This window comes from Gekko japonicus, unplaced genomic scaffold (assembly GCF_001447785.1).
Source record: "Gekko japonicus isolate JY-2015 unplaced genomic scaffold, Gekko_japonicus_V1.1 scaffold3434, whole genome shotgun sequence".
Classification (NCBI taxonomy): Eukaryota; Metazoa; Chordata; class Lepidosauria; order Squamata; family Gekkonidae; genus Gekko; species Gekko japonicus.
This window is the reverse complement of record NW_015177120.1, coordinates 39,395-63,218: the sequence shown is the minus strand read 5'-3', so window position 1 is coordinate 63,218 and position 23,824 is coordinate 39,395. Positions and strand designations below refer to the sequence as shown.

Below are 23,824 nucleotides of genomic sequence, written 5' to 3'. Positions count from 1 at the left end.
GTGAAAAGGATCTAAAGAGCCTCTTGCTCAGAGTAAAAGAGGAGAGCGCAAAAGTGGGCTTGAAGCTCAACATCAAAAAAACTAAGATCATGGCATCCGGCCCCATCACTCCTTGGCAAATAGAAGGGGAAGTCGTGGAAGTCGTGACAGACTTCACGTTCCTGGGATCCCAGATCACCGCAGACTGTGACAGCAGCCATGAAATTAAAAGATTTCCTTGGGAGGAAAGTGATGGCGAACCTAAACAGCATGATAAAAAGTAGAGACATCACCCTGCCAACAAAAGTCCGCATGGTCAAAGCAATGGTATTCCCAGTAGTCATGTATGGCTGCGAGAGCTGGACTATAAGGAAGGCCGAGCGCCGAAGAATAGATTCTTTTGAACTATGGTGCTGGAGGAGACTCTTGAGAGTCCCTTGGACTGCAAGAAGAACAAATCAGTCAATCCTCAAAGAAATCAACCCTGACTGTTCCCTGGAAGGCCAGTTCCTGAAACTGAAGCTCAAATACTTTGGCCACCCAATGAGAAGGGAGCCCTCACTGGAGAAGACCCTGATGCTGGGAAAGATTGAAGGTCAAAGAAGACGGGACGGCAAAGGATGAGATGGTTAGACAGTGTCATCGATGCAACGAACATGAAATTGAGCAAGCTTCAGTGGACAGTGGAAGATAGGAGGGCCTGGCGGGATCTGGTCCATGGGGTCGCGAAGACTCGGACTCAACTGTGCAAACAACAACAACTTTGGGGTCAGGAAGCAATTTTTCTCCAGGCAACTTTGGCCTAAGATCCTGGAGGTTTTTTTCATCTTCTGGGCATGAAACAGGGGTCACTGGGTGTGTGTGTGTGTGGGGAGGTATTTGTGAATCTCCTGCCTTATGCATGGGGTTGCACTCGATGACCCATGCGGTCCCTTCCAACTCTATGATTCTAGGATCTTGACAGTCCTGGCTCACTCGCCCAAAGCTCCCTTGGCAAGATAAGGTAGGAAAAGTTCCAAGTCCCCACAGCCCTTGCAGAGAAAGACTTTGGGGGTGGGTGGTGTCATAACAGCAAGGGGTGGGTGGTGTTTCTGGGGAAACTTTCCCGGGAAGCCCCGAAGGCCCCCCTCCGCTTCGAGGAAGGTCGACCCCTCAAGCCCCGAGAGCAGGCGCCGTCCCGTCGGGGGACCAAAGCGAGAGACCCCGGAGGAGGGGACCCGCGCCTGCGAGTCTCTCCCGATGCTCCCGTGGCCTCTCCCGGTCGGGGAGGGGCTTTTCGGGGAGGGAGAGAGAGAGAAAATTAAACACCCCCCCATTGCCATTTTAAAAGGGATTTATACCAAAAAAACACAAAAAACCAAACCCATCAAACAGCACGCGATGGCAGCACGGCTCGCGCTCTCCCTCCCTCCCAGCAAGACCAAAAAGCTCCCTCCCCCGCCCGCCCAGCGACTTACTTGCGAGTAAACCTGCCCGGAATCCGGCTGCAAGGGCTCCTTTTCCCCCCTCTCCAGTTGCAGATATGAAGCCCACCCGGGTCCCTCCGGTCGGGATGCAAGAGCAAAGCCCCCTGCCCTCGCTCGGCCCCTCCAGCCAAGGCCGCTCGCCCGCCTTGCACCCTTTCCGCGCTGCAGACGGAGGAGAAAGGCCTCCTCCTCCTCCTCCTGCGCCCGGACGCCAGCCAGGCAGTCCTTGCACCACCCTCTGAAGTGGTCCTTGACGCCGCCTTCCAATGCACCCGGACGGGGCTGCTCGCGACTCGCTCTGCACGGGGGGGGGGACGGATCTGCAGCACGGAAAGGGTTAAAGGGAGCGAGCTGCATCCGCTGGAGGGGCCGAGCGAGGAGCGGGGAGGGCCTTTTTAATTGCATTTCCGGGGTGGGGGGGGGAGGCTTTTCTCTTGCATCGGGGCCGAAGAGACCGGGGAGAGGCTGCAGATCTGCAACTGGCGGAGGGAGAAGCTTTTTGCAGGCGGGCCCCCCGGGCAGGTTTGCGCGCAGGTGAGTCATATATTGGTGGGGGATCAGCCTTGCAGTCCCTGCTGGGAGAGGGTCGCAGTAGGTGGCGGCGGCTACAAGCAGGGACGGCTAGAAATTAGATAAGCATCTGGAGCAGAGGTCCATCAGTGGCTACTAGCCACAAGGTATAGCTAGGGGCTCTCAGGCTGGGGCAGGGGATGCTCTGTCTTCTTGGTGCTCGGGGGGGGGGGGCAACAGTGGGAGGGCTTTTGGTCCCCACTGCTGGACCTCCTGAGGGCACCTGGTATTTCTGGCCACTGCGTGACACAGAGTGTGGGACTAGATGGGCCACTGGCCTGATCCAACACTGGCTTCTCTCTTATGTTCTTATATGGAGCAGAGGTCCATCAGTGGCTATGAGCCACAAGGTATAGATAGGGGCTCTGGGGCAAGGGATGCTCTGTCTTCTTGGTGCTGGGGGGTGGGGGCAACAGTGGGAGGCTTCTGGAGTTCTGGCCCCACTGTCCCCGGCCACGGAGCTCTGTCACCATCACCCCCTGTATAGGGGGTAGTGACTCTGTGCCTCTCTCTCTCTCTCTCTCCTCTCTCTCTCTCTCTCTCTCCTCTCTCTCTGGTGCGGCTGCCGGACTCTCGGTTTGGCGTCGTGGTGAAGGGCGCGGACTCTAATCTGGGAGAACTGGGTTCGATTCCCCACTCCTCCTCCCCCCACTGGCAGCTGCTGGATGACCTTGGGCAAGCCGTAGCTCTGATAAGAGCGGTCCTTGAGAAACAGCAGTCTCGGCCCCGCCTACCTCACAGGGGGTGTCTGTGGTGGGGAGGGGGAGGGAAAGGAGTTTGTAAGCCACTCTGAGACACCTTTTGGGTTGTGACAGGCAGGGTATAAATCCAATCTCCTCCTCTTCCTCTCCTACTCCTCCTCCTCTTGCACCTGGCTGGATGACCTTGGACAAGCCACAGTTCTGATAAGAGCTGTTCTCTCAAGATCAGTCTTTGAAAGAGCTCTCTCAGCCCCACCGACCCCACAGGGGGTCTGTTGTGGGGAGGGGAAAGGAGTTCATAAGCTGCTCTGAGACACTTTTGGGTAGTGACGGGTGGAGTATAAATCCAATCTCCTCTTCCTCCTCCTCTTCCTCCTCCTCCTCCTCCTCCTCTTGCACCTGGCTGGGTGACCTTGGGCAAGCCGCAGTTCTGATAAGAGCTGTTCTTGAAAAAGAGCAGTTTCTGTCAAGAGCTTCTCTCAGCCCCGCCTACCTCACAAGGGTACCTGTTGTGGGAAGGGGGAGGGAAAGGAGTTTGTAAGCCGCTCTGAGACACCTTTGGGTAGTGAAGGGTGGGGTATAAATCCAATCTCCTCTTCCTTCTTCTCCTCCTCCTCCACTCGCACCTGGCTGGATGACCTTGGGCAAGCCATAGTTCTGACAAGAGCTGTTCTTGAAAAAGAGCAGTTTCTGTCAAGAGCTCTCTCAGCCCCACCTGCCTCACAGGGTGTCTGTTCTGGGGAGGGGAAGGGAAAGGAGTTTGCAAGCCGCTCTGAGACTCCTTCGGGTAGTGAAGGGCCATGGAGTATCAATCCAATCTCCTTCTCCTCTTCTTCTTCATCTCCTCCTCCTCCTCTTCTTCCCCTTCCTCCTCCTCTTCTTCTTCCTCTTCTCCTCCTCTTCTTCCTCTTCCTCCTCCTCTTCTTCGTCTCCTCCTCTTCCTCCTCCTCTTCTTCTTCTTCTCCTCCTCTTCCTCCTCCTCTTCTTCTTCTTCTCCTCCTCTTCCTCCTCCTCTTCTTCTTCGTCTCCTCCTCTTCCTCCTCCTCTTCTTCTTCTTCTCCTCCTCTTCCTCCTCCTCTTCTTCTTCTCCTCCTCTCCACCACGAGGCTTCGCTCGTCCATCTGGGCAGCAGCAGGGACTCCTGTAGGTGTCCCCCCCCCCCCGGGCCAATGGGCAGAAGCAGCCACTCCCCCACCTCCAGGAGTGCCTTCTCCTTGAAGGCCTCCCCCCCCTTGTCCAGCAGCCAAATCAGGGAGGCTCCTGGCTTTCTGCAAATGGGTGGCCCACCCTGTACAGAATGACGCACAGAGTCACTTGGAGAAAGGAACAGGGACCCTGTGGTCTGTATTGATGTGCGCTTGTTGCTGCTGCTGCTGTCAAGAGATGTTCAGCGGTGGTTGGCCATGGCCTGCCTCTGCCTCATGACCCTGGTATTCCTTGGAGGGTCTCCCATCCAAATATCAGCCTGAGTTGACCCTGGTTAGCTTCCGAGATCCAATGAGTTCCGGACTAGCCTGGGCGATCCAGGTCAGAGTACTGATGTGCTCTGTTTGGAGAGAGCCAGTTTGGTGTAGTGGTTAAGTGTGCGGACTCTAATCTGGGAGAACCAGGTTTGATTCCCCACTCCTCCACTTGCACCTGCTGATGTGACCTTGGGTCAGTCACAAGCTCTGGCACAGCTGTCCTTGAAAAAGAGCAGTTTGTGTCAGAGTTCTCTCAGCCCCACCCACCTCCCAGGGTGTCTGTTGTGGGGAGGGGAAGGGAAAGGAGTTTGTAAGCCGCTCTGAGACTCCAAGTGAAGGGCGGGGTATAAATCCAATCTCTTCTTCTTCTTCTACAGCGTATTGTGTGTAAGGTCCTGTTATGTAATTTTGATACTACTGTAGGTCAACGCTTCCCTCTAAGCTGTGGAGTCTTGTGAGCAAAAATTGTACTTTGTGAGCTACCGGCATGAAAGTGGTGAGCGAGCGATGTGGCTGCTGCATCAATCAGTTTGCTCTGGAGCCACATCCCTCCCTGAGCTGAGACAAAAATGTTCGAGCTGGAGGCTAAAAAACTGTGAGCTAGCTCACACTAACTCAGCTTAGAGGGAACATTGCTGTAGTTTGCATCCTTCTGTGTAATTTTGCCTCATTTCGTGGTCATTTAGTAGGTCAACGGTCCCTCTCAGCTGGGAAGTCTTGTGAACAAAAATTGTACTTTGTGAGCTGCCGGCATTAAAGTTGTGAGCGAGCGATTTGGCTGCTGCATGAATCAGTTTGCTCTGGAGCCACATCCCTCCCTGAGCTGAGACAAAAATGTGCGAGCCGGAGGCTAAAAAACTGTGAGCTAGCTCACACCAACTCAGCTTAGAGGGAACATTGCTGTAGGTCATCTGCTTTGAGTCTCCAAGAGAGAAGTGGACTTTACTAACATAAATATTTACATAAAAGTTTTAATTCCTTAGCTGCCTCGGTGGCCCTTGTAGGGACGGAAAGGCGGGATCTGAATCTTGCCAGTTAAAATAACTGAAAATAAATTCTCACCCGTGGTGGTCGAAGGGAGGCCAGAAAGGACTCCTAGGCGTGATCATGTGGGATGAATCATACAAGCCCATTGGCTGCTCTACATGAAAATTATTTTGGGCAGTGCCTGACCTCCCGGCTGCCATTTTTTGTGTCGGTTCGTTGCCTCCAGCTTGGTGGCAGTTTGGTGTCGTGGTTAAGTGGTGCGGACTCTAATCTGGGAGAACCGGGTTTGATTCCCCACTCTTCCACTTGCACCTGCTGGATGACCTTGGGCAAGCCAAATTGCACATTGGAGCCAAAAATCCTAACTATAAATACACGTTGATGGGGTCTGAACTGGCAGAGACTGATCAAGTGAGAGATCTTGGAGTTGTAGTAGATAACTCACTGAAAATGTCGAGACAGTGTGTGACTGCAATAAAGAAGGCCAATGCTATGCTGGGGGTTATTAGGAAGGGTATTGAAAACAGATCAGCCAATATCATAATGCCCCTATATAAATCAATGGTGCGACCTCATCTGGAATACTGTGTGCAGTTCTGGTCACCACACCTTAAAAAGGATATTATAGCTTTGGAAAAAGTGCAGAAAAGGGCAACTCGAATGATAAAAGGGTTGGAACACTTTCCCTATGAGGAAAGGTTAAAGCGCTTGTGGGGCTCTTTAGCTTGGAGAAACGACGACTGAGGGGGTGACATGATTGAGGTTTATAAGATTATGCATGGGAAAGAGCAGGTAGAGAAAGAGGTACTTTTCTCCCTCTCTCACAATACAAGAACTCGTGGGCACTCCATGAAATTGCTGAGTGGTCGGGTTAGAACGGATAAGAGGAAGTACTTCTTCACCCAAAGAGTGATGAACACATGGAATTCACTGCCACAGGAAGTGGGGGTGGCGGCTACAAGCATGGACTTCAAAAGGGAATTAGATAAGCATATGGAGCAGAGGTCCATCAGTGGCTATTAGCCACAAGGTATAGATAGGGGCTCTGGGGCAAGTGATGCTCTGTCTTCTTGGTGCTTGGGGGGGGGGGGGCAACAGTGGGAGGGCTTCTGGTGTCCTGGCCCCACTGGTGGACCTCCTGATGGCACCTGGTATTTCTGGCCACTGTGTGACACAGAGTGCTGGACTGGATGGGCCTTTGGCCTGATCCAACATTGGCATCTCTTATGTTCTTAAGCCACAGTTCTGAAAAGAGCTGTCCTTGGAAAAGAGCTCTCCCAGCCCCACCCCACCTCACGGGGTGTCTGTTGTAGGGAGGGGAAGGAGAAGGAGTTTGTAAGCTGCTCTGAGACTCCGAATGAAGGGTGGGGTATAACGCCAATCTCTTCTCCGCTTCTTCCCCTGTTCATCCAGGCAGCCCCTGCGCTCTGACCTGGAGAGGCATTATGCTCCTTGACCCCCCCACACAAGTACTTGGACGGAGCTGTTGCCAGACACATCCATCCTGCGGAGGAGGTATCTGCAATTTCTGAGCCCTTACCAGTGGCATTGTCCTGGGCTCCAGTGTATGTTGAGAGTAGCTTCTACTCTGATATGCGGGGGAACCGCCTGGTCCCCCCCCCCCTTTACAGAGGGGCTTTTGCTCCTGCAGTGGCTGCTAAGGTGTCACTTTGATAGTATATATATAGTATATAAAAAGATACATGTATTTATTACCAAATAATTAAAAATATATAAGGGCCCAATCACACCTCATGTCAAAATACCAGAATCTAGCACACAAGGGCCAATGGACTTGACCTGACGCGTTTCGGCCTGCGTAGGCCTTCCTCAGAGGTCAAACGCAGTGAGGAGCATATTGGCTTAATATAACAGTACAGTACAATCATACAGATATAAAATATAAATACAAGAAGGACCAGAAAAAGACTGCTCTTTGCCTACCGAGGACACTTTGGCTAAGCAATCATAGGAAGGCACTTTCTGGACCAGAAATTATTACCAGTGAAACACCACTTGGCATATTGATTGCATCTGTGGAGGCCTCATTTGTACTTTTATTCTGTGCCTAGTGAGTTCATTTTGGAACAACTTTTTTCTGGTCCTTTTTGTATTTCTATTTTGTATCTGTATGATTGTACTGTACTATTACATTAGCCAATATGTTCCTCACTGTGTTTGACCTCTGACGAAGGCCTGTGCAGGCCGAAACGCTTCAGGGCTAATGGACTTGACCTGACGCATTTCGGCCTGCATATAAACACAAAGAGCTCTTTGCCTAAGGACAATTTTATGGAGGACACTTTGGCTGAACAATCATAGGAAGGCATTTTCTGGACCAGAAATTATTACCAGTGAAACACCACTTGGCATATCGATTGCATCTGTGGAGGCCTCATCTGTACTTTTATTCTGTGCCTAGTGGGTTCATTTTGGAACAACTTTCATCTGGTCCTTCTTGTATTCATATTTTATATCTGTATGATCGTACTGTACTATTGTATAAGCCAATATGTTCCTTACTGTGTTTTACCTCTGAAGAAGGCCTACGCAGGCCGAAACGCATCAGGTCAAGTCCATTGGCCCTTGTGTGTTAGATTCTGGTATTTTGACATGAGATGTGACTGGGCCCTTATATATTTTTAAATTCTGTGTTAATAAATACATGTATCTTTTTATACACTGTAGATATATTAAGCTTTTATTGTTGGTCCTCTTTTGTATGTGACTAACCTTTTCAGGTTCTGGAGCCCAGGTTTTTAGGTTCAGCCCCCCCCCCCTTTTGTTCAAGTCCCTTTGATAGCAGCCAAACCTCTTCTCCGGAAGGTAGAATCGTAGAGTTGGAAGGGGCCTCCAGGGTCATCTAGTCCAACCCCCTTCACAATGCAGGAAATTCACAAATACCTCACCCACACACACACAGTGACCTCTGTTCCATGCCCATAAGATGACAAAAAACCTCCAGGATCATAGGTTAAACTAGCCTGGAGAAAAATTCCTTCCTGACCCCAGGTTTAAACAAAGTGCCCCTCGCCCCCCAAAATCATTTGTGCACTGCACTGTGTGGCCTAGAAGTAAAAGCAAGATGGAGCTGGAACAAACAACTAGCTAGGAGACAAGCCTGGGAAACTATTTTGGGTAGGTGATTCAGGGTAACTGACTTGTTAGTTGCTCTCCTCCCCATCCCCAAAAGATATACTTAATCTCATCAATGGGTTTCTCAGGAAAGACACTACCCATCTTGACGTGATCATCACCACATCCTGTTGGATAGGCTGTTCCTAAAGCATGATAGCCTCTCCCGCCCTGTACTCTAGGGTCATCAGAAAACATTAACAATTTTAGTTTACACTAGACAGACTCATCAAGTGCCATTAGCTACACTCATGCACACTGTCATGAGTTTCCACTTGGTATTTGTCCACCCTGGGAAATCTGATCAAGGTATTGTGTTAGGGGCACACGCATCAGACACCCCCCCCCCAGGGTCAATTTTTCCTATAACTGAACATTCTCCACTTCAAAGAAAGTGTGTGTGTGTGTGTGTTCTATCAATGCCAAACATCACACCCTTTCTTGTGTGTAGGTCCTTACTTCTTCTCTCCAGAGAAACGCTGGCAGTTTTCTTTCACCACCTTCTGCAAACAGTGACCTTAAGACCTGGTAAATATCGCCCTCCCTGAATCACTTTCCCTGCTACTTCCTTTTATTTTCCTTTTAGAGAGTTTGTGTCGTTCCCCCATGTTACAGACAGCGGACACTGGAGAAGGATTTGGCAGAAGGTCTGGGTAGTTAGAGAGAACTCCCATACAAGCCAAATAGTAAAAGGAGTTATTGCTTCTTAGGGATGAGAAGCAGAAGAAGAGGAGATTGGATTTATACCCCGCCCTTCACTACCCAAAAGAGTCTCTGAGCGGCTTACAGACTCCTTTCCCTTCCCCTCCCCACAACAGACACCCTGTGAGGTAGGTGGGGCTGAGAGAGCTCTTGACAGTAACTGCTCTTTTTCGACAGCTGTGCCAGAACTACAGCTTGCCCAAGGTCATCCAGCAGCTGCATGTGAAGGAGTGGGGAATCAAACCCAGTTATCCCAGATTAGAGTCCGCACACTTAACCACTACTCCAAACTGAAGAGAATAACTTCCTGCCAGTGAAAGGAGTAGGGAAGAGAACCCTGGTCTGTGATAAAGGGGGGAATCTTAGACACCTCAGGAGTTAATGAAAAGCTGTATTATCTAAAGGAAAACTTGTAATATCTGAAGGAATAAATCTAGACACATCAGTAAGAACTGTGTTAGTGCTGAATTATGCTAAACAAAGTACCTCTCAAAGAAAGAAATAGAAAGCTTTGAAACCTCTCTAAATATTAGAAAGGTTTTTACCTCAGCAATCTCAAAACCTTGACTATTCCTATCATACGTATACTAGGAATAAGGCCCATTGTGGAAATAAATACAACGAACTGTAGAAAGAGACTCTGGGTTGGTGCCGCAGCCTTGGGCACTCAGCGTCAGTTTGCTGTGTTGACCTGTCATGATCATGGGCCTGTAGTGGTGCGGCCTACAGATGGACATGTGGTGGAACCAAAGAGAGCAGTTTCCAGAGAAGATTCTGTGAAACCCGGTGCCCACTTCACAGTGAAGAAAATAGTTGCAGGGGGAATTAAAGAAGACACAGAATACCATTTAAGAGAATATTTCGGAAAATATGGCAAGATTAAAACTGCAGAAGTAATGGAAGACAGGCAGAGTGGGAAGGAAAGAGGGTTTGCTTTTGTGATGTTTGATGATCATGATGCAGTTGACAAAACTGTTGTTCAGAGGTACCACACTATAAATGGACATAATTATGAAGTGGAAAAAGCCTTCTCCAAGTGAGAAATGCATGTTGCTGCTGAGAAATCGTGGAAGCTTTGGTGGCAAAGGAGACCAGGGTGGTGGAAGGGGCTCCAAACAGCCAAACCTAGCTTGTGACAATTAACGTCCTTACTGTATATGTTTTCTATCTGATATTTTATTGCTGTAGTGTTTTAAGTATGTTCACCACATAACAGCCTATAGTCGTTACCCCAAGTTCTATCGAAATGGTTTATAAAGTTTTGCATATTGGGTTTTAGGTCCTGTTAACAAGATGTGACTTTATTGCCCATGGTATGTAGACCTCATCGATAGGGGTTTAGATAGCCAGACCCCATGATTTGGTCTAGCGGGGGTGTGGGGGTGTGATGATACTGGGCCTATAGTGGTGCGGCCTACAGGCTCCTTTCCCTTCCCTTCCCCTCCCCACAGCAGACACCCTGTGAGTTAGGTGGGGCTGAGAGAGCTCTGACAGAAACTGCTCTTTTTCAAGGACAGCTGTGCCAGAACTTGTGACTGACCCCAGGTCACGACAGCAGGTACATGTGGAGGAGTGGGGAGTCAAACCCAGTTCTCCCAGATTAGAGTCCGCGCTCTTAACCACGACACCAAACACAATTCTGGTATTTCAGCCTCTTTATTTTGAGAGTTCTCATGGAATATAATACCCGTGAACATTGTTGGAGATCCCCTAGTTACCCCCTCTTGTTAAGTCTCCAGTTTCACTAATTTCCCCAATGAATTTGGAGACTCCCATTTGGGTAACACCTTTCCCCGTGCCAAGCTGTACATTATGCGCCCTCCCCAAATGTCCCCTCCCGATCTGCCTTCTCTGCCTGGCACGATCTCTGACGAGGGAATCTGTTTTTTCTTCCAGGGTCCCTTTTCCTTTGAGGAGGTGGCCGTGTGTTTCACCAAGGCAGAGCGGGTGCTCCTGGATCTGGGCCAAAGAGCTCTCGACACGGAACTCATGATGGAGGGCTACGGGAGCGTGGCCTCTCTGGGTAAGGATCTTTCTTAAGAAACCAAAGGTGCAAACGGCTGCCATTGGGATGAGGCATGGATCAAAATATTGAACACAAATACATAATTATAGGATGGGGGAGACTTTTCTTGGCAGTAGTATGTGTGAAACGGATCTAGGGGTCTTAGTAGACCATACACTGAACATGAGTCAGCAGTGTGATGTGGCAGCTAAAAAGGCAAATGCGATTTTGGGCTGAATCAACAGAAGTATCGTGTCCAGATCACACGAAATGATGGTGTCACTTTACTCTGTTCTGGTTAGACCTCACCTAGAGTATTGTGTTCAGTTTTGGGCACCACAGTTTTTTTTTTTAAGAAGGATGTAGACAAAATGGAACATGTCCGGAGGGCAACGAAGAGGGTGAGGGGTCTGGAGACCAAGTCCTACGAGGAAAGGTGGAAGGAGCTGGGTAGATTTAGCCTGGAGAGGAGGCGACTGAGAGGTGATATGATCACCCATCTTCCAGTCCTTAAGGGCTGTCACATAGAGGATGGTGCAGAGTTGTTTTCCGTTGCCCCAGAAGGTCCGACCAGAAACAACGGGTTGAAATTAAATCAAAAGAATTTTTGGCTAGGGGATGATGGGGGGCACTGATATTGGGCAATTAAATGTAACTGGGGATGGTTAAAAGGGTTAAAAGATTGACACAGTTCATAAGAAGTACAAAGATGAAAAGTTTGAAGTATAAAAAGCTAGTTGGAGATCTCCTCTCTTGGGTTTTTAGTTAGTAGTGTGTTCTTTACTTTCTCCCTTATATGTAGCTTTCCCTTTCCCTTTTTTCTGTTCTAGTTTTTGTAGTGTTTAAAAAGTCAATAAAAAAATCCCCTCTGGGGGCTTTAAAAAAAAAAATTGGCTGAACATTACTAAGAACTCTCTGACAGAGCTTTTGAGCGGTTCCAGAGCGGAACAGGCTTCCTCGGGAGGTGGCGGGCTCTCTTTCTTTGGAGGTTTTTAAGCAGAGGCTAGATGGAGGCCTTTCTTAGATGCCAAGGGAGATGCCGATTGCCACTTTGGGGTCAGGAAGTGATTTTCCTCCATGCCAGTCTGGCCAGGGATCCTCATGTGTTTATTTATTTATTTATTGTCATCTTCTGGGTATGGAGCAGGGGTCACTAGGGGTGTGCGGGGAGGTAGTTGTGATTTTCCTGCATTGTTGACTGACCCAAGGTCACCCAGCTGGCTCACGTGGAGGAGTGGGGAATCAAATAAGAACATAAGAACATAAGAAAAGCCAATGTTGGATCAAGCCAGTGGCCCATCCAGTCCAACACTCTGTGTCACACTGTGGCCAAAAATACCAGGTGCCCTCAGGAGGTCCAGCAGTGGGGCCAGGACACTAGAAGCTCTCCCACTGTTTCCCCCCCCAAAACACCAAGAATACAGAGCATCACTTGCCCCAGACCGAGAGTTCGTATAAGAACATAAGAGTCGCCAACGTTGGATCGGGCCAGTGGCCCATCCAGCCCAACACTCTCTGTGTCACCCAATGGCCAAAAATACCAGGTGCCCTCAGGAGGTCCAGCAGTGGGGCTAGGACACTAGACGCCCTCCCACTGTTGACCCTCCCAAGCACCAAGAAGACAGAGCATCACTTGCTACAGACATAAGAACATAAGAGAAGCCAGTGTTGGATCAGGCCAGTGGCCCATCCAGTCCAACACTCTCTGTGTCACCCAGTGGCCAAAAGTACCAGGTGCCATCAGGAGGTCCACCAGTGGGGCCAGGACATTAGAAGCCCTCCCACTGTTGACCCCCCCCAAGCACCAAGAAGACAGAGCATCACTTGCCCCAGAGTCCCTATCTATACCTTGTAGCTAACAGCCACAGATGGACCTCTGCTCCATATGCTTATCTAATTCCCTCTTGAAGCTGTCCATGCTTGTGGCCGCCACCACCTCCTGTGGCAGTGAATTCCAAGTGTCAATCACTCTTTGGGTGAAGAAGCCCTCAGGAAGGGGTCTGTCCCCCAGATCACTCATACACATCTACCCCTGTCGCTAGCAAAAGCATCCTTCTGCTAGCCAAGGGAAAACACGTGTATTGTGGGGTTTTAATTCCCGAGATCCTAAACCTATGTCTACCTGGGTCGAGGTACAGACCAACACTCAAAAGAAATGAAGGGCATCAGCTTCTTAAACAAGAAAATAACTTCATTAAGTTTGCAGAAAGAGAACCGGGTATGGTTCGGAAAATAAAAATACGAGCGCTACAGAAAGGAAATAAATGCTAAGACGAAGGAGGAGAAAAGGCGTTGGCTTTGGAACGTGGGAGTGATGAAAAGTCCGTCTCTCTAGAGATGAACTAATATGAAAAGGGTTTTGTGGTGTGCATTGTGGAGGGGAGTTTTTCTTCTTTTGTATTGCAGGGGAAAGTCTAAGGGAGAAGTGTTCCTTTACGGAGACTGAGAGTTTAGATAGGCAAGTAGGTGTCTGAGTTTACATGAAGAAGAAGAAGAGACTGGATTTATACCCCCCCACCCCCGCCCTCCACTTGGAGTCTCAGAGCGGCTTACAATCTCCTTCCCTTCCTCTCCCCACGGCAGACATCCTGTGAGGCAGCTGGGGCTGAGAGAGCTCTGACAGGAACGGCTCTAGGAGAACCGTGACTGACCCAAGGTCACCCAGCTGGCTCACGTGGAGGAGTGGGGAATCAAATAAGAACATAAGAACATAAGAAAAGCCAATGTTGGATCAGGTCAATGGCCCATCCAGTCCAACACTCTGTGTCACACAGTGGCCAAAAATACCAGGGGCCATCAGGAGGTCCACCAGTGGGGCCAGAACTCCAGAAGCCCTCCCACTGTTAAGAACATAAGAGAAGCCAATGTTGGATCAGGCCAATGGCCCATCCAGTCCAACACTCTGTGTCACACAGTGGCCAAAAATACCAGGGGCCATCAGGAGGTCCACCAGTGGGGCCAGGACACTAGAAGCCCCTCCCACTGTTGCCCCCTCCCAAGCACCAAGAAGACAGAGCATCCCTTGCCCCAGACTGAGAGTTCCTATCTGTGTTGTTGTTCTCCAGATTAGAGTCTGCAGCTCTTAACCATGACCCCAAACTGGCTGTCATGGTGGAGCAGGAGGAGAAATCTTCCTGTCCAGTACTTAAGATAAGGAAGAAATGGCTGGGTTATATGGCTTCCGTGTTTCCCCCAAAATAAGACACTGTCTTATATTTATTTCTTCTCAAGAAGACACACTAGGGCTTATTTTCAGGGGATGTCTTATTTTTATTAAGTATAATACAACAATCTACATTCATTCAAATACAGTTAAGTCATCTTCTTCTGGAACATCGTCACCACTCTCATCAGTAGGTCTTATTATCGGGGTAGGGCTTATATACCACAAATGCATAGAAATCCTGTTAGGGCTTATTTTGGGGGTAGGTCTTATTTTCGGGGAAACGGGGTTGTTATTAAGTCCAGATCCCAGAGAGGGAACCCCTTAAGTCCTTGGGGGGGGGGGAAGGCCGTTCGGTGGGCTCCCACCAGATGTGGCTTTCGCGGGATCACTCGGAGGAGCTGCTTCCCACTCCTTGCACGCTCTCAGGATGACTCGCTGTCGTTTTGATATCTGTTTGATCCAGACCTCCATTTCCCATGGGTAGGCCCATGCTAAGATGTACGAGTGTGGACAGGGATCCAAAATGGAGGTCCCCAGTGTGGAGTCGGGAGTCTCGTGGCATCTGGCCAGACCCTGATTTCTCAGTTGCCAACTTTAAAACACACCCTTCCCCTGGATGGGATTAAAGCCATCCACTATGTCTTTGATCTGGTATGGATTCGTCCTCCTTAAATTGGGTAGGACTATTTTTGAGCTGCGGTGGCTCAAGTGGTTAAGACGCTGAACTGCAGGGTGTGGAAGGTCGGTAGTTCAGCAGTACGGGACCCGAGTGCGCCGCATGACGGAGTGAGCTCCCGTCTCTGGTCCCAGCTCCTGCCAACCTAGCAGTTCCAAAGCAAGAAATTGCAAGTAGTTAAATAGGGACCGCTTCGGTGGGGAGGGAACAGCGTTCCGTGCGCCTTGGTGTTTAGTCATGCCGGCCACATGACCACGGAAATGTCTTCGGACAGCGCTGGCTCTTCGGCTTTGAAACGGAGATGAGCACCGCAACCCTAGAGTCGGATTCGACTGGCTTTCGAGCAAGGGAATCTTTACCTTTACTTTATGGGCTTTGAGGCTGACCATGTTTCCACCCTTCCAGAATTTTTTTTCCCTCTTCCTTGGATTTCTTTCCCATATAAGAATGAGATCTCTCTCTCTGTCTCTCTCTCTCTTTGTCTCTCTCTCTCTCTCTATCGAGCTCGCTGCACATTTTGCATTTTACAACTCCTTTGGCATGGTGATTGGAAGGGGGATGGAAGCATGTGAACCCTGAATGCTTTTGTTTTCCAAAGATGCTTTGATGCTTTCTCATGGCCCTTGAAGTGCTGATTACCACTTTGGGGTCAGGAAGCAATCCTGGAGGGGTTTTTTGTCATCTTCTGGGCATGGAACAGTGCATGTGTGGAGGGGGAGGTATTTGTGAATTTCCTGCATTGTGCAGGGGGTTGGACTAGGTGACCCTGGAGGTCCCTTCCAACTCTATGATTCTATTATGTCCTAGACATGTTATCTTTCCTGCTTCCCCGAGAACCTCTTATTGACTTGAGTCTCAAATGTCTGTGCTCACTTTTGTCTGGCATGTTGGGGTGGTGGTGGCACCAAGTGGGGGAATGGATGGCACCTTCATTTGGCGGGTGAAATCCCATGGGGTAATTGGTTCTGAACCTTTTAGAACCAATCCCATGGGGTAATTGGTTCTGAACCTTGAAATCCCATGGGGTAATTGGTTCTGAACCTTCTGAACCTTGCTTGAACCCTGTATGCCTATTGCTTTTGCACCTTTAAGCTCAGTTCTAACACAGCCAGTGTACAGGCTGGATCCTATCAGTGTCACAATAAATGTATCCTTCTTCGAAGTGAATGTTGTTGGGAACTGATTTACCCAGAGGTCTGTCTGTCTGTCTATCTGTCTGTCTGTCTGTCTCTCTGTGCCAATGAAGCCAGGAATGCAAGAGAGATTATGTAAGAACAGTCAGGCTGAACTAGGCAAAAGGGTAATCATTTATTCTTTTCAGACATCACCTAGATGCTGTAATCCCCAACAACAACTGATATCCCTTTCGAAACCATGGGGGAGGTCCCTTGAACTCCGGGGTTCACTTGGTGAGGTCCTGGCATCTCCCTGCCCTATTCCAACATTAGATGTAGAGGAGACACTTGGGGAAATCCAGAGGTTTTCTTTGGAAAAAGCCAAGGAAACTTCAGCGATGGAAATGGACCGTAGGCAGGCAGGAAGCCACTTTTAATGTGTATGTTGTTGTATATTTCGTGTACAGCAGGAACAAGGCCCTGATGTGCTTCGAGCGTGGATGGAATTTCAAGTGCAAATCAGACCTCCTCCTGTGGGTGCTAACAGGTTCTCTCTATTTATTACCAACAGGGGACGATCGTGGAAATGAGGAGGACGAGGAACTGCATCATCTGTTGCCAGATGAAGACAAGACTGAAGACCTGAGTGGAAACTTCGGGACTCAAGGCGGACCCAAGGGGCAGAATGGAAGCCACCTAGTGGAGAAGAGGGATCAACCCACTCCTTTCCAAGGGGGGGACTTCTGTGAAGCAGTTCACATGGTGGAGGAAATGTACACGTGCTTGGGGTGCGGAATGATCTTCTCAGATGAAGCCCAATATAATGTCCATCTTCAGCTGCAGTGTGGAAAGAAGACCCATCAGTTCCTGGATTATGGAAAGAGCTTCCTTTGCGGAGCAGAGCTCCTTAAACATCAACAGACACATGGAGGAGAAAAGCTTCATAATTTCTCAGACTGTGGCGAGAGTTCCTCAGAGAAATCAGAGCTTATTAAACATGAAAGCATTAATTCAGGGGAGAAGCCACTTCTCTGTTCAGAGACTGGAATGACAGACTCTGATGAAAGACATGGAAATCTACATTCCCCAAGGCACATTATAATGAAGGCATGTAAATGCTTTCGATGTGGAAGGTACTTTAAGTGCAGATCACAGGACTTTGTGAACCAACGAATACACACAGGGGAGAAACATTTTGAATGCTCAGAGTGTGGGAAGAGATTCAAAGAGAGTGATGAACTTCTAAAGTATCTAACAGCCCAAACAGGGGAGAAACCTTTTGAATGCTTAGAGTGTGGGAAGAGATTCAAACACAGATGTAGTCTTCAGCAGCACCTAAGAATCCACACAGGGGAGAAACCTTTTGAATGCTCAGTGTGTGAAAAGAGATTCAGTCTCAGACATAATCTTAGAAGCCATCTAAGAACCCACTCAGGGGAGAAACCTTTTGAATGCTCCGAGTGTGGAAAGAGATTCAGCTTGAGTAGCAATCTTCGCAAACATTTGGGAACTCACACAGGGGAGAAACGTTTTGAATGCTTGGAGTGTGGAAAGAGATTCAGGTTGAGCGACAGTCTTCAGCATCATCAAAGAACTCACACAGGGGAGAAACCTTTTGAATGCTCAGAGTGTGGAAAGAGATTCAATCAGAAAGGCCATCTTCAGCTGCATCAAAGAACCCACACAGGGGAGAAACCTTTTGAATGCTTAGAGTGTGGAAAGAGATTCATTGACCCAAGTAGCCTTCGAAAGCACCTACAAGTCCACACAGGAGAGAAACTTTTTGAATGCTCAGAGTGTAGAAAGAGATTCAGTGATACTAGTAGCCTTCGAAAGCATCTACGAGTCCACACAGGGGAGAAACCTTTTGAATGCTCTCAGTGTGGAAAGCAAATATGTGACAGTAGCAATTTTCAACGTCATCTAAGAACCCACGCAAAGGAAAAAATGTTTGAATGCTCAGAGTGGGGAAATGAGTTAAATCAGAGCAGCTACCTTGAAGACCATCAAAGAACCCACACAGGGGAGAAACCTTTTGAATGCTCAGAGTGTGGAAAGCGATTCACTCAAAAAGGCCATCTTCAGCTGCATCAAAGAACCCACACAGGGGAGAAACCTTTTGAATGCTCAGTGTGTGGAAAGAGATTCAATGTGAAAAGTAGCCTTCAAAAGCACCTACGAGTCCACTCAGGAGAGAAACCTTTTGAATGCTCAGTGTGTGGAAAGAGATTCAGTGACACAGGTAGCCTTCGAAAGCACCTACGAATCCACACGGGGGAGAAACCTTTTGAATGCTCAGAGTGTGGAATGAGATTCAGTCACAGTGGGAATTTTCAGCGGCATCTAAGAACCCACACAAAGGAGAAACCTTTTGACTGCTCAGAGTGTGGAAAAAGTTTCAGTCAGGGTGTCCATCTACAACAGCATCTAAGAACCCACACAGGGGATAAACCTTTTGAGTGCTCAAAGTGTGGAAAGAGATTCAGTCGGAGTGCCTCTCTTCAACAGCATCAAAGTACCCACACAGGAGAAACCTTTTGAATCCTCAAAGTGTGGAAAGAATAGCAATCTTCTTACAGCATCAAAGAATCCACACAGGGGATAAACTTGAATGCTCAGAGTGTGAAAAGAAATTCAGTCTCAATGACAGTCTTCAACATCATCAAAGAACCCATAGAAAGAGAAACCATATAACTGCTTAGCTTTTGAAAAGATCTTTTCTCTTCTTTCACATGAAAAAGACAAACATAGAAACCACATTGAAACCACATTAAGTCTTGTAAAGTGGTTGTATCTGCCCAGAATCCTGACCCTTACCTGGAAGAAATGATAGAAATATTCGGACTGAGGACGAAACTGCGATAGATTTCACACGCAAGAAGGGAAGGATGTGTTCTGAGAGTGGAAAGAGATCAAAGACCAGCCCATATCTCCTTAACCATCGGAGAATCCACACAGGGGAGGAACCTCTTTAGTTGTAGCAAGAGCTTGATGCAGTGTATCCAAAATGCATTAGATCAGTGAACCTCACTCTTGCCCCCTACACACTTCCTCTTAGACCTAGTTGATATGCTTGATTAAAAGTTGTGGGGGGTTTTGTTTTGAGGAAACTTTCTATTTACAAACCAGGGGAGTGGCGAAGGGTAGCACCTTTACCCCTAGCGTGGGCTGTCATTTATGGCTAATGTTGAACAGGAATGGATCTGTCACGCCACCACCAATCCCTTCTTTAACAATATAAGCTTTTATAAAAGATTTATAGACAATTTTTTTCTTCTCTTTGATGATACTAAATTTAATGAGTTTGTTGATTGGGCTAATGGTAGGCATTCTGTTACAAAATTTACTTCGCAGTATAGCCATACTCTGAGAGTCCCTTGGACTGCAAAAAGATCAAATCAGTCAATCGTAAAAGAAATCAACCCTGACTGTTCCCTGGAAGGCCAGATAATGAAACTGAAGCTCAAATACTTTGGCCACCAAATGAGAAGGGAGCACTCACTGGAGAAGACCCTGATGCTGGGAAAGATTGAAGGTCAAAGAAGACGGGGACGGCAAAGGATGAGATGGTTAGACAGTGTCATAGATGCAACGAACATGAAATTGAGCCAACTTCAGAGGACGGCGGAAGACAGGAGGGCCTGGCGGGAGATGGTCCATGGGGTCGCGAAGAGTCGGACTCGACTGTGCGACTGAACAACAATAGCCATACAGATATTAATTTCCTTGACACCTCTGTTTTTGTAACTCACACTGGAAAATTGGCAGTTAGGTCCTTTACCAAACCATCTGACAAAAGCTCCTACTTTTTAAATCTCATCACATTAGACATTTGAGACATAGTCTTCCTTATGGGCAGTATTTACATGCCAAAAGGAATTCAACCTTTGTTGAACATTATCAGCAGTAATGCCCCAAATTAAACAATTCAGTGCTCGTAATTATCCACGACAACTGATAGAGAATACCTCTTTAGGAATGCCAGTTTATTTGAAGTCACTTCACAAAAACAAAAATCCAACATTTTTGTGCCTTTAATTACACCCCATTGGCCGTTTCTATTTAAAACATAATTTTAAAACACTGGCATAGTATTCATGATATCCTGGGTTGCTTAGAAAAAACATTCATTTGCTTTAGAAAAACCAAAAGCCTCAGCAACACTCTAGCCAGGGCTTACATACTTACACGCTTTATCATTACCTGCAGGTGTTGGCCATCAAAAGTGCAGAAGATTTTTCATATGCCTGCAAGCATGGGAAACCAAAAGATTAACTGTTCCTGAGATCAACTTTGAAAGCGATTTTAAGTTTTTTTCCACCTGCTCATCCAAATGGGTTGTTTATCTTATAAAACGTGCTTGTGAATTATCGTATGTAGGGATGTCTACCCGCTCTGTACGTACTTACATTATTGAGCATAAGTCAGGCATAAGACATCAACATTTAGATTTTCCTCTCATCCAATATTTCATGGATGCAGGTCATGATCATAATGATTTGAAATTTCTTGTACTGAAAATAGTACTTGCTAAAAAAAAGTAATACAGTAAATATACAGGAATCCCTGTACCAACATGAAGCATTCTGGATTAACCGATTAAGGACGTACTATCCATATGGATAGTGTGGATCACAACAAACTATGGCAAGTCCTTAAAGAGATGGGAGTACTAGACCAGCTCACATGTCTCCTGAGAAACCAGTATAAGGGTCAAAAAGCGACAGAACCAGATACGGAACAACTGATTGGTTTAGCATAGGAAAAGGAGTACGACAAAGATGTATATTGTCACCTTGATTATTTAATTTATATGCTGAGTACATTATACGAAATGCCGACCTGGATGATTCAGAAGCCGGAATTAAGATTGCTGGGAAAAACAACAACCTCAGATATGCAGATGGTACCACTCTAATGGCAGAAAGTGAAGAGGACCTAAAGTGCTTCTTGCTGAGGGTCAAAGAGAAGAGCGCAAAAGTTGGCTTGAAACTCAACATCAAAAAAACTAAGATCACGGGCGGCATCCAGCCCCATCACTCCTTGGCAAATAGAAGGAGAAGTCGTGGAAGCAGTGACAGACTTCACATTCCTGGGATCCAAGTTCACTGCAGACTGTGACTGCAGCCATGAAATTAAAAGACGCCTGCTCCTTGGGAGGAAAGCAATGGCAAACCTAGACAGCATAATAAAAAATAGAGACATCACCCTGCCAGCAAAAGTCCGTATGGTCAAAGCATTGGTATTCCCAGTAGTACTGTATGACTGCAAGAGTTGGACTATGAGGAAGGCCAAGCACTGAAGAATAGATGCTTTTGAATTATGGTGCTGGAGAAGACTCTTGAGAGTCCCCTGGACTGCTAGGAAATCAAATCAGTCAATCCTAAAAGAAATCAACCCTGACTGTTCCCTGGAAGGCCAGATGCTCAAATACGTTGGCCACCAAATGAGAAGGGAGCATTCACTGGAGAAGACCCTGATGCTGGGAAAGACTGAAGGTCAAAGAAGAAGAGGATGGCAAGGGATGAGATGATTAGAGAGTGTTATGAATGCAACGCACATGAAATTAAGCAAACTCCAGAGCATGACAGAATACAGGAGGGCCTGGTGTGATGTGGTCCATGGGGTCGCGAAGAGTTGGACTCGACTGTGCAACTGAACAACAACAAATCCATATGGTCTCAACTAAACACTAGAGTTGTCATGTTTTCTTTAACATATGGTTGTCTCGTTAACTCCCCAGGATTCTTCCTGTAGCCTTCCTGTATATTCATTAGCATCCTACTTATTACTAGGAGGCAGTACTAGCTTAATAATGTTATAGAGTTGCTTGTCTGAAGATTGTGACTGGTTGCCCATTTGAAAGTCATTGTCGTTTTTTGCAAATATTTTTGCAAATATTATGGAACTATATTGGTAAGCTTTGTATTTTTTCCCCTGATGTCTTTAAATGAATAATCTCATGATAATAGTACTGAGTCATTATCGCTCTTCTCAATAGAACTTTTGAAAATTGATTGAAGATACAAAATTGATTCCAGATATAAATGGAAACAGTACTTAGTTTATATTTATTATAAAATATACACATACTTGCAATACTGAAGTCCAACTTTATTATATCGTATTTAATTTTTATTTTTTGATGTTAGCAAACATGCATTTCTGAAGAAGACAATTGAAATGAAGCTCATATCCGGAATCTTCATTGAGAATTTCACTGTAGAACTTTATTCGAATTCATTGTTATTTTGCGCATTACATATTGGGCATTATTGTATTGTGTATTGTCGCATACAAGTATATTACATTTTATTTAACGTATCTATAGACATATTGTCATCCTTGGCGTCTGCTATTCACAGTTTGTATTCTGGTCATTATTATTTATTGTGAGGTTTTTCTGGGTTTTTTGGAACTTGGGGCAATCCGACTAGTGTTCCCTCTAAGCTGAGTTAGTGTGAGCTAGCTCACAGTTTTTTAGCCTCCGGCTCACACATTTTTGTCTTATCTCAGGAAGGAGGGCTCCAGAGCAAACTAATTCATGCAGTAGCCAAATCAGTCACTCACAACTTTAATGCCCAGTAGCTCACAAAGTAGAATTTTTTTCCTCACAAGACTTCACAGCTCAGAGGGGACATTGCTAGCACCGAGCGCTTTCCAAATCCTATCGAGGAACAAGTCTGTGCTACGGCACACAGTCAGTACTACGGCCAAGGCGCACAGCAATCGGCAAGGAGGCACCAGATCGATAGTGCTCCTCCACGATTCCAAAGTCCTGTTTGTTTGGGCGGGGAGAAAAAAATGGTAGTTCTAAAAGCAGAACACCTTTACAGTCTTGCAAACCGCCAAGCCAATTGGCTGAGCAGGAAGGATTCAGATCCAGGAGAATGGAGTCTACACAAAAAGATCATCTAGCAAAATCACACTTTTTTTTCAGGAGCCCTATCTTGGATCTTTATACAACACCAGACTATAACCAAGTTGCCAGGTTTCTAACCAGTCTCTACGATTACAGGGCAAGGGCACACGCACTTTTTGTTGATGCAGTGGTCTGCTGTACACTTTTCCTCTGACCACACTGATAGGCTGAAGCCTGAACAAAGTGTCAAAGGAGACAACGGAGGTGATTTTCATCTCTCTCTTCTGGCACAGACGTTTTTGTGTCTCAGAGCTAGCGAAGATTTCAGTGTCTCCACCACGTCAAGAGATGGGTTCTCCTTGTACAAGAACCCACTCGCCACCCCCAGCTCCTAGCTAACAGCTACTGGTGGAATTAGTAGGATTGTGCCTTCCAAATTAAGTAGTCTCTGTAATTATACATAGCAGACATTCAGAAGTGGGCACTCCGTGAAATTGCTGAGCAGTCGGGTTGGAACAGATAAAAGGAAGTCGGAAGTCCTTCTTCACCCAAAGAGTGATGAACACATGGAATTCACTGTCACAGGAAGTGGTGGCGGCTACAAGCATGGACGGCTTCAAGAGGGAATTAGATAAGCATATGGAGCAGAGGTCCATCGGTGGCTCTTAGCCACAAAGCATAGATAGGGACTCTGGGGCAAGTGATGCTCTGTCTTCTTGGTGCTTGGGGGGGGGGTAACAGTGGGAGGGGCTTCTAGTGTCCTGGCCCCGCTGCTGGATCTCTTGATGGCACCTGGTATTTTTGGCCACTGTGTGACAGAGTGTTGGGCCATTGGCCTGATCCAACATTGGCTTCTCTTAAGTTCTTATGGGGCAAGAGATGCTCTGTCTTCTTGGTGCTTGGGGGGGGGGCAACAGTGGGAGGGGCTCCTAGTGTCCTGGCCCCACTGCTGGACCTCCTGATAGCACCTGGTACTTTTTGGCCACTGTGTGACACA

At 47.4% G+C, this 23,824-nt stretch overlaps 1 protein-coding gene across 1 annotated transcript in view; it reads left to right on the top strand.

Moving 5' to 3' along the window:
* LOC107124807 (zinc finger protein 577-like) overlaps positions 1-23,222 on the top strand; it is a 39,622-nt gene extending 16,400 nt beyond the window's left edge. Inside the window, exons 2-4 of the mRNA XM_015428318.1 lie at positions 10,921-11,026; positions 16,537-17,098; positions 23,138-23,222. Of these exons, the coding sequence (XP_015283804.1) occupies positions 10,921-11,026; positions 16,537-17,098; positions 23,138-23,222 (753 nt within the window). The remainder of the gene's footprint in view (positions 1-10,920; positions 11,027-16,536; positions 17,099-23,137) is intronic.
* Positions 23,223-23,824: the final 602 nt, after the last annotated feature.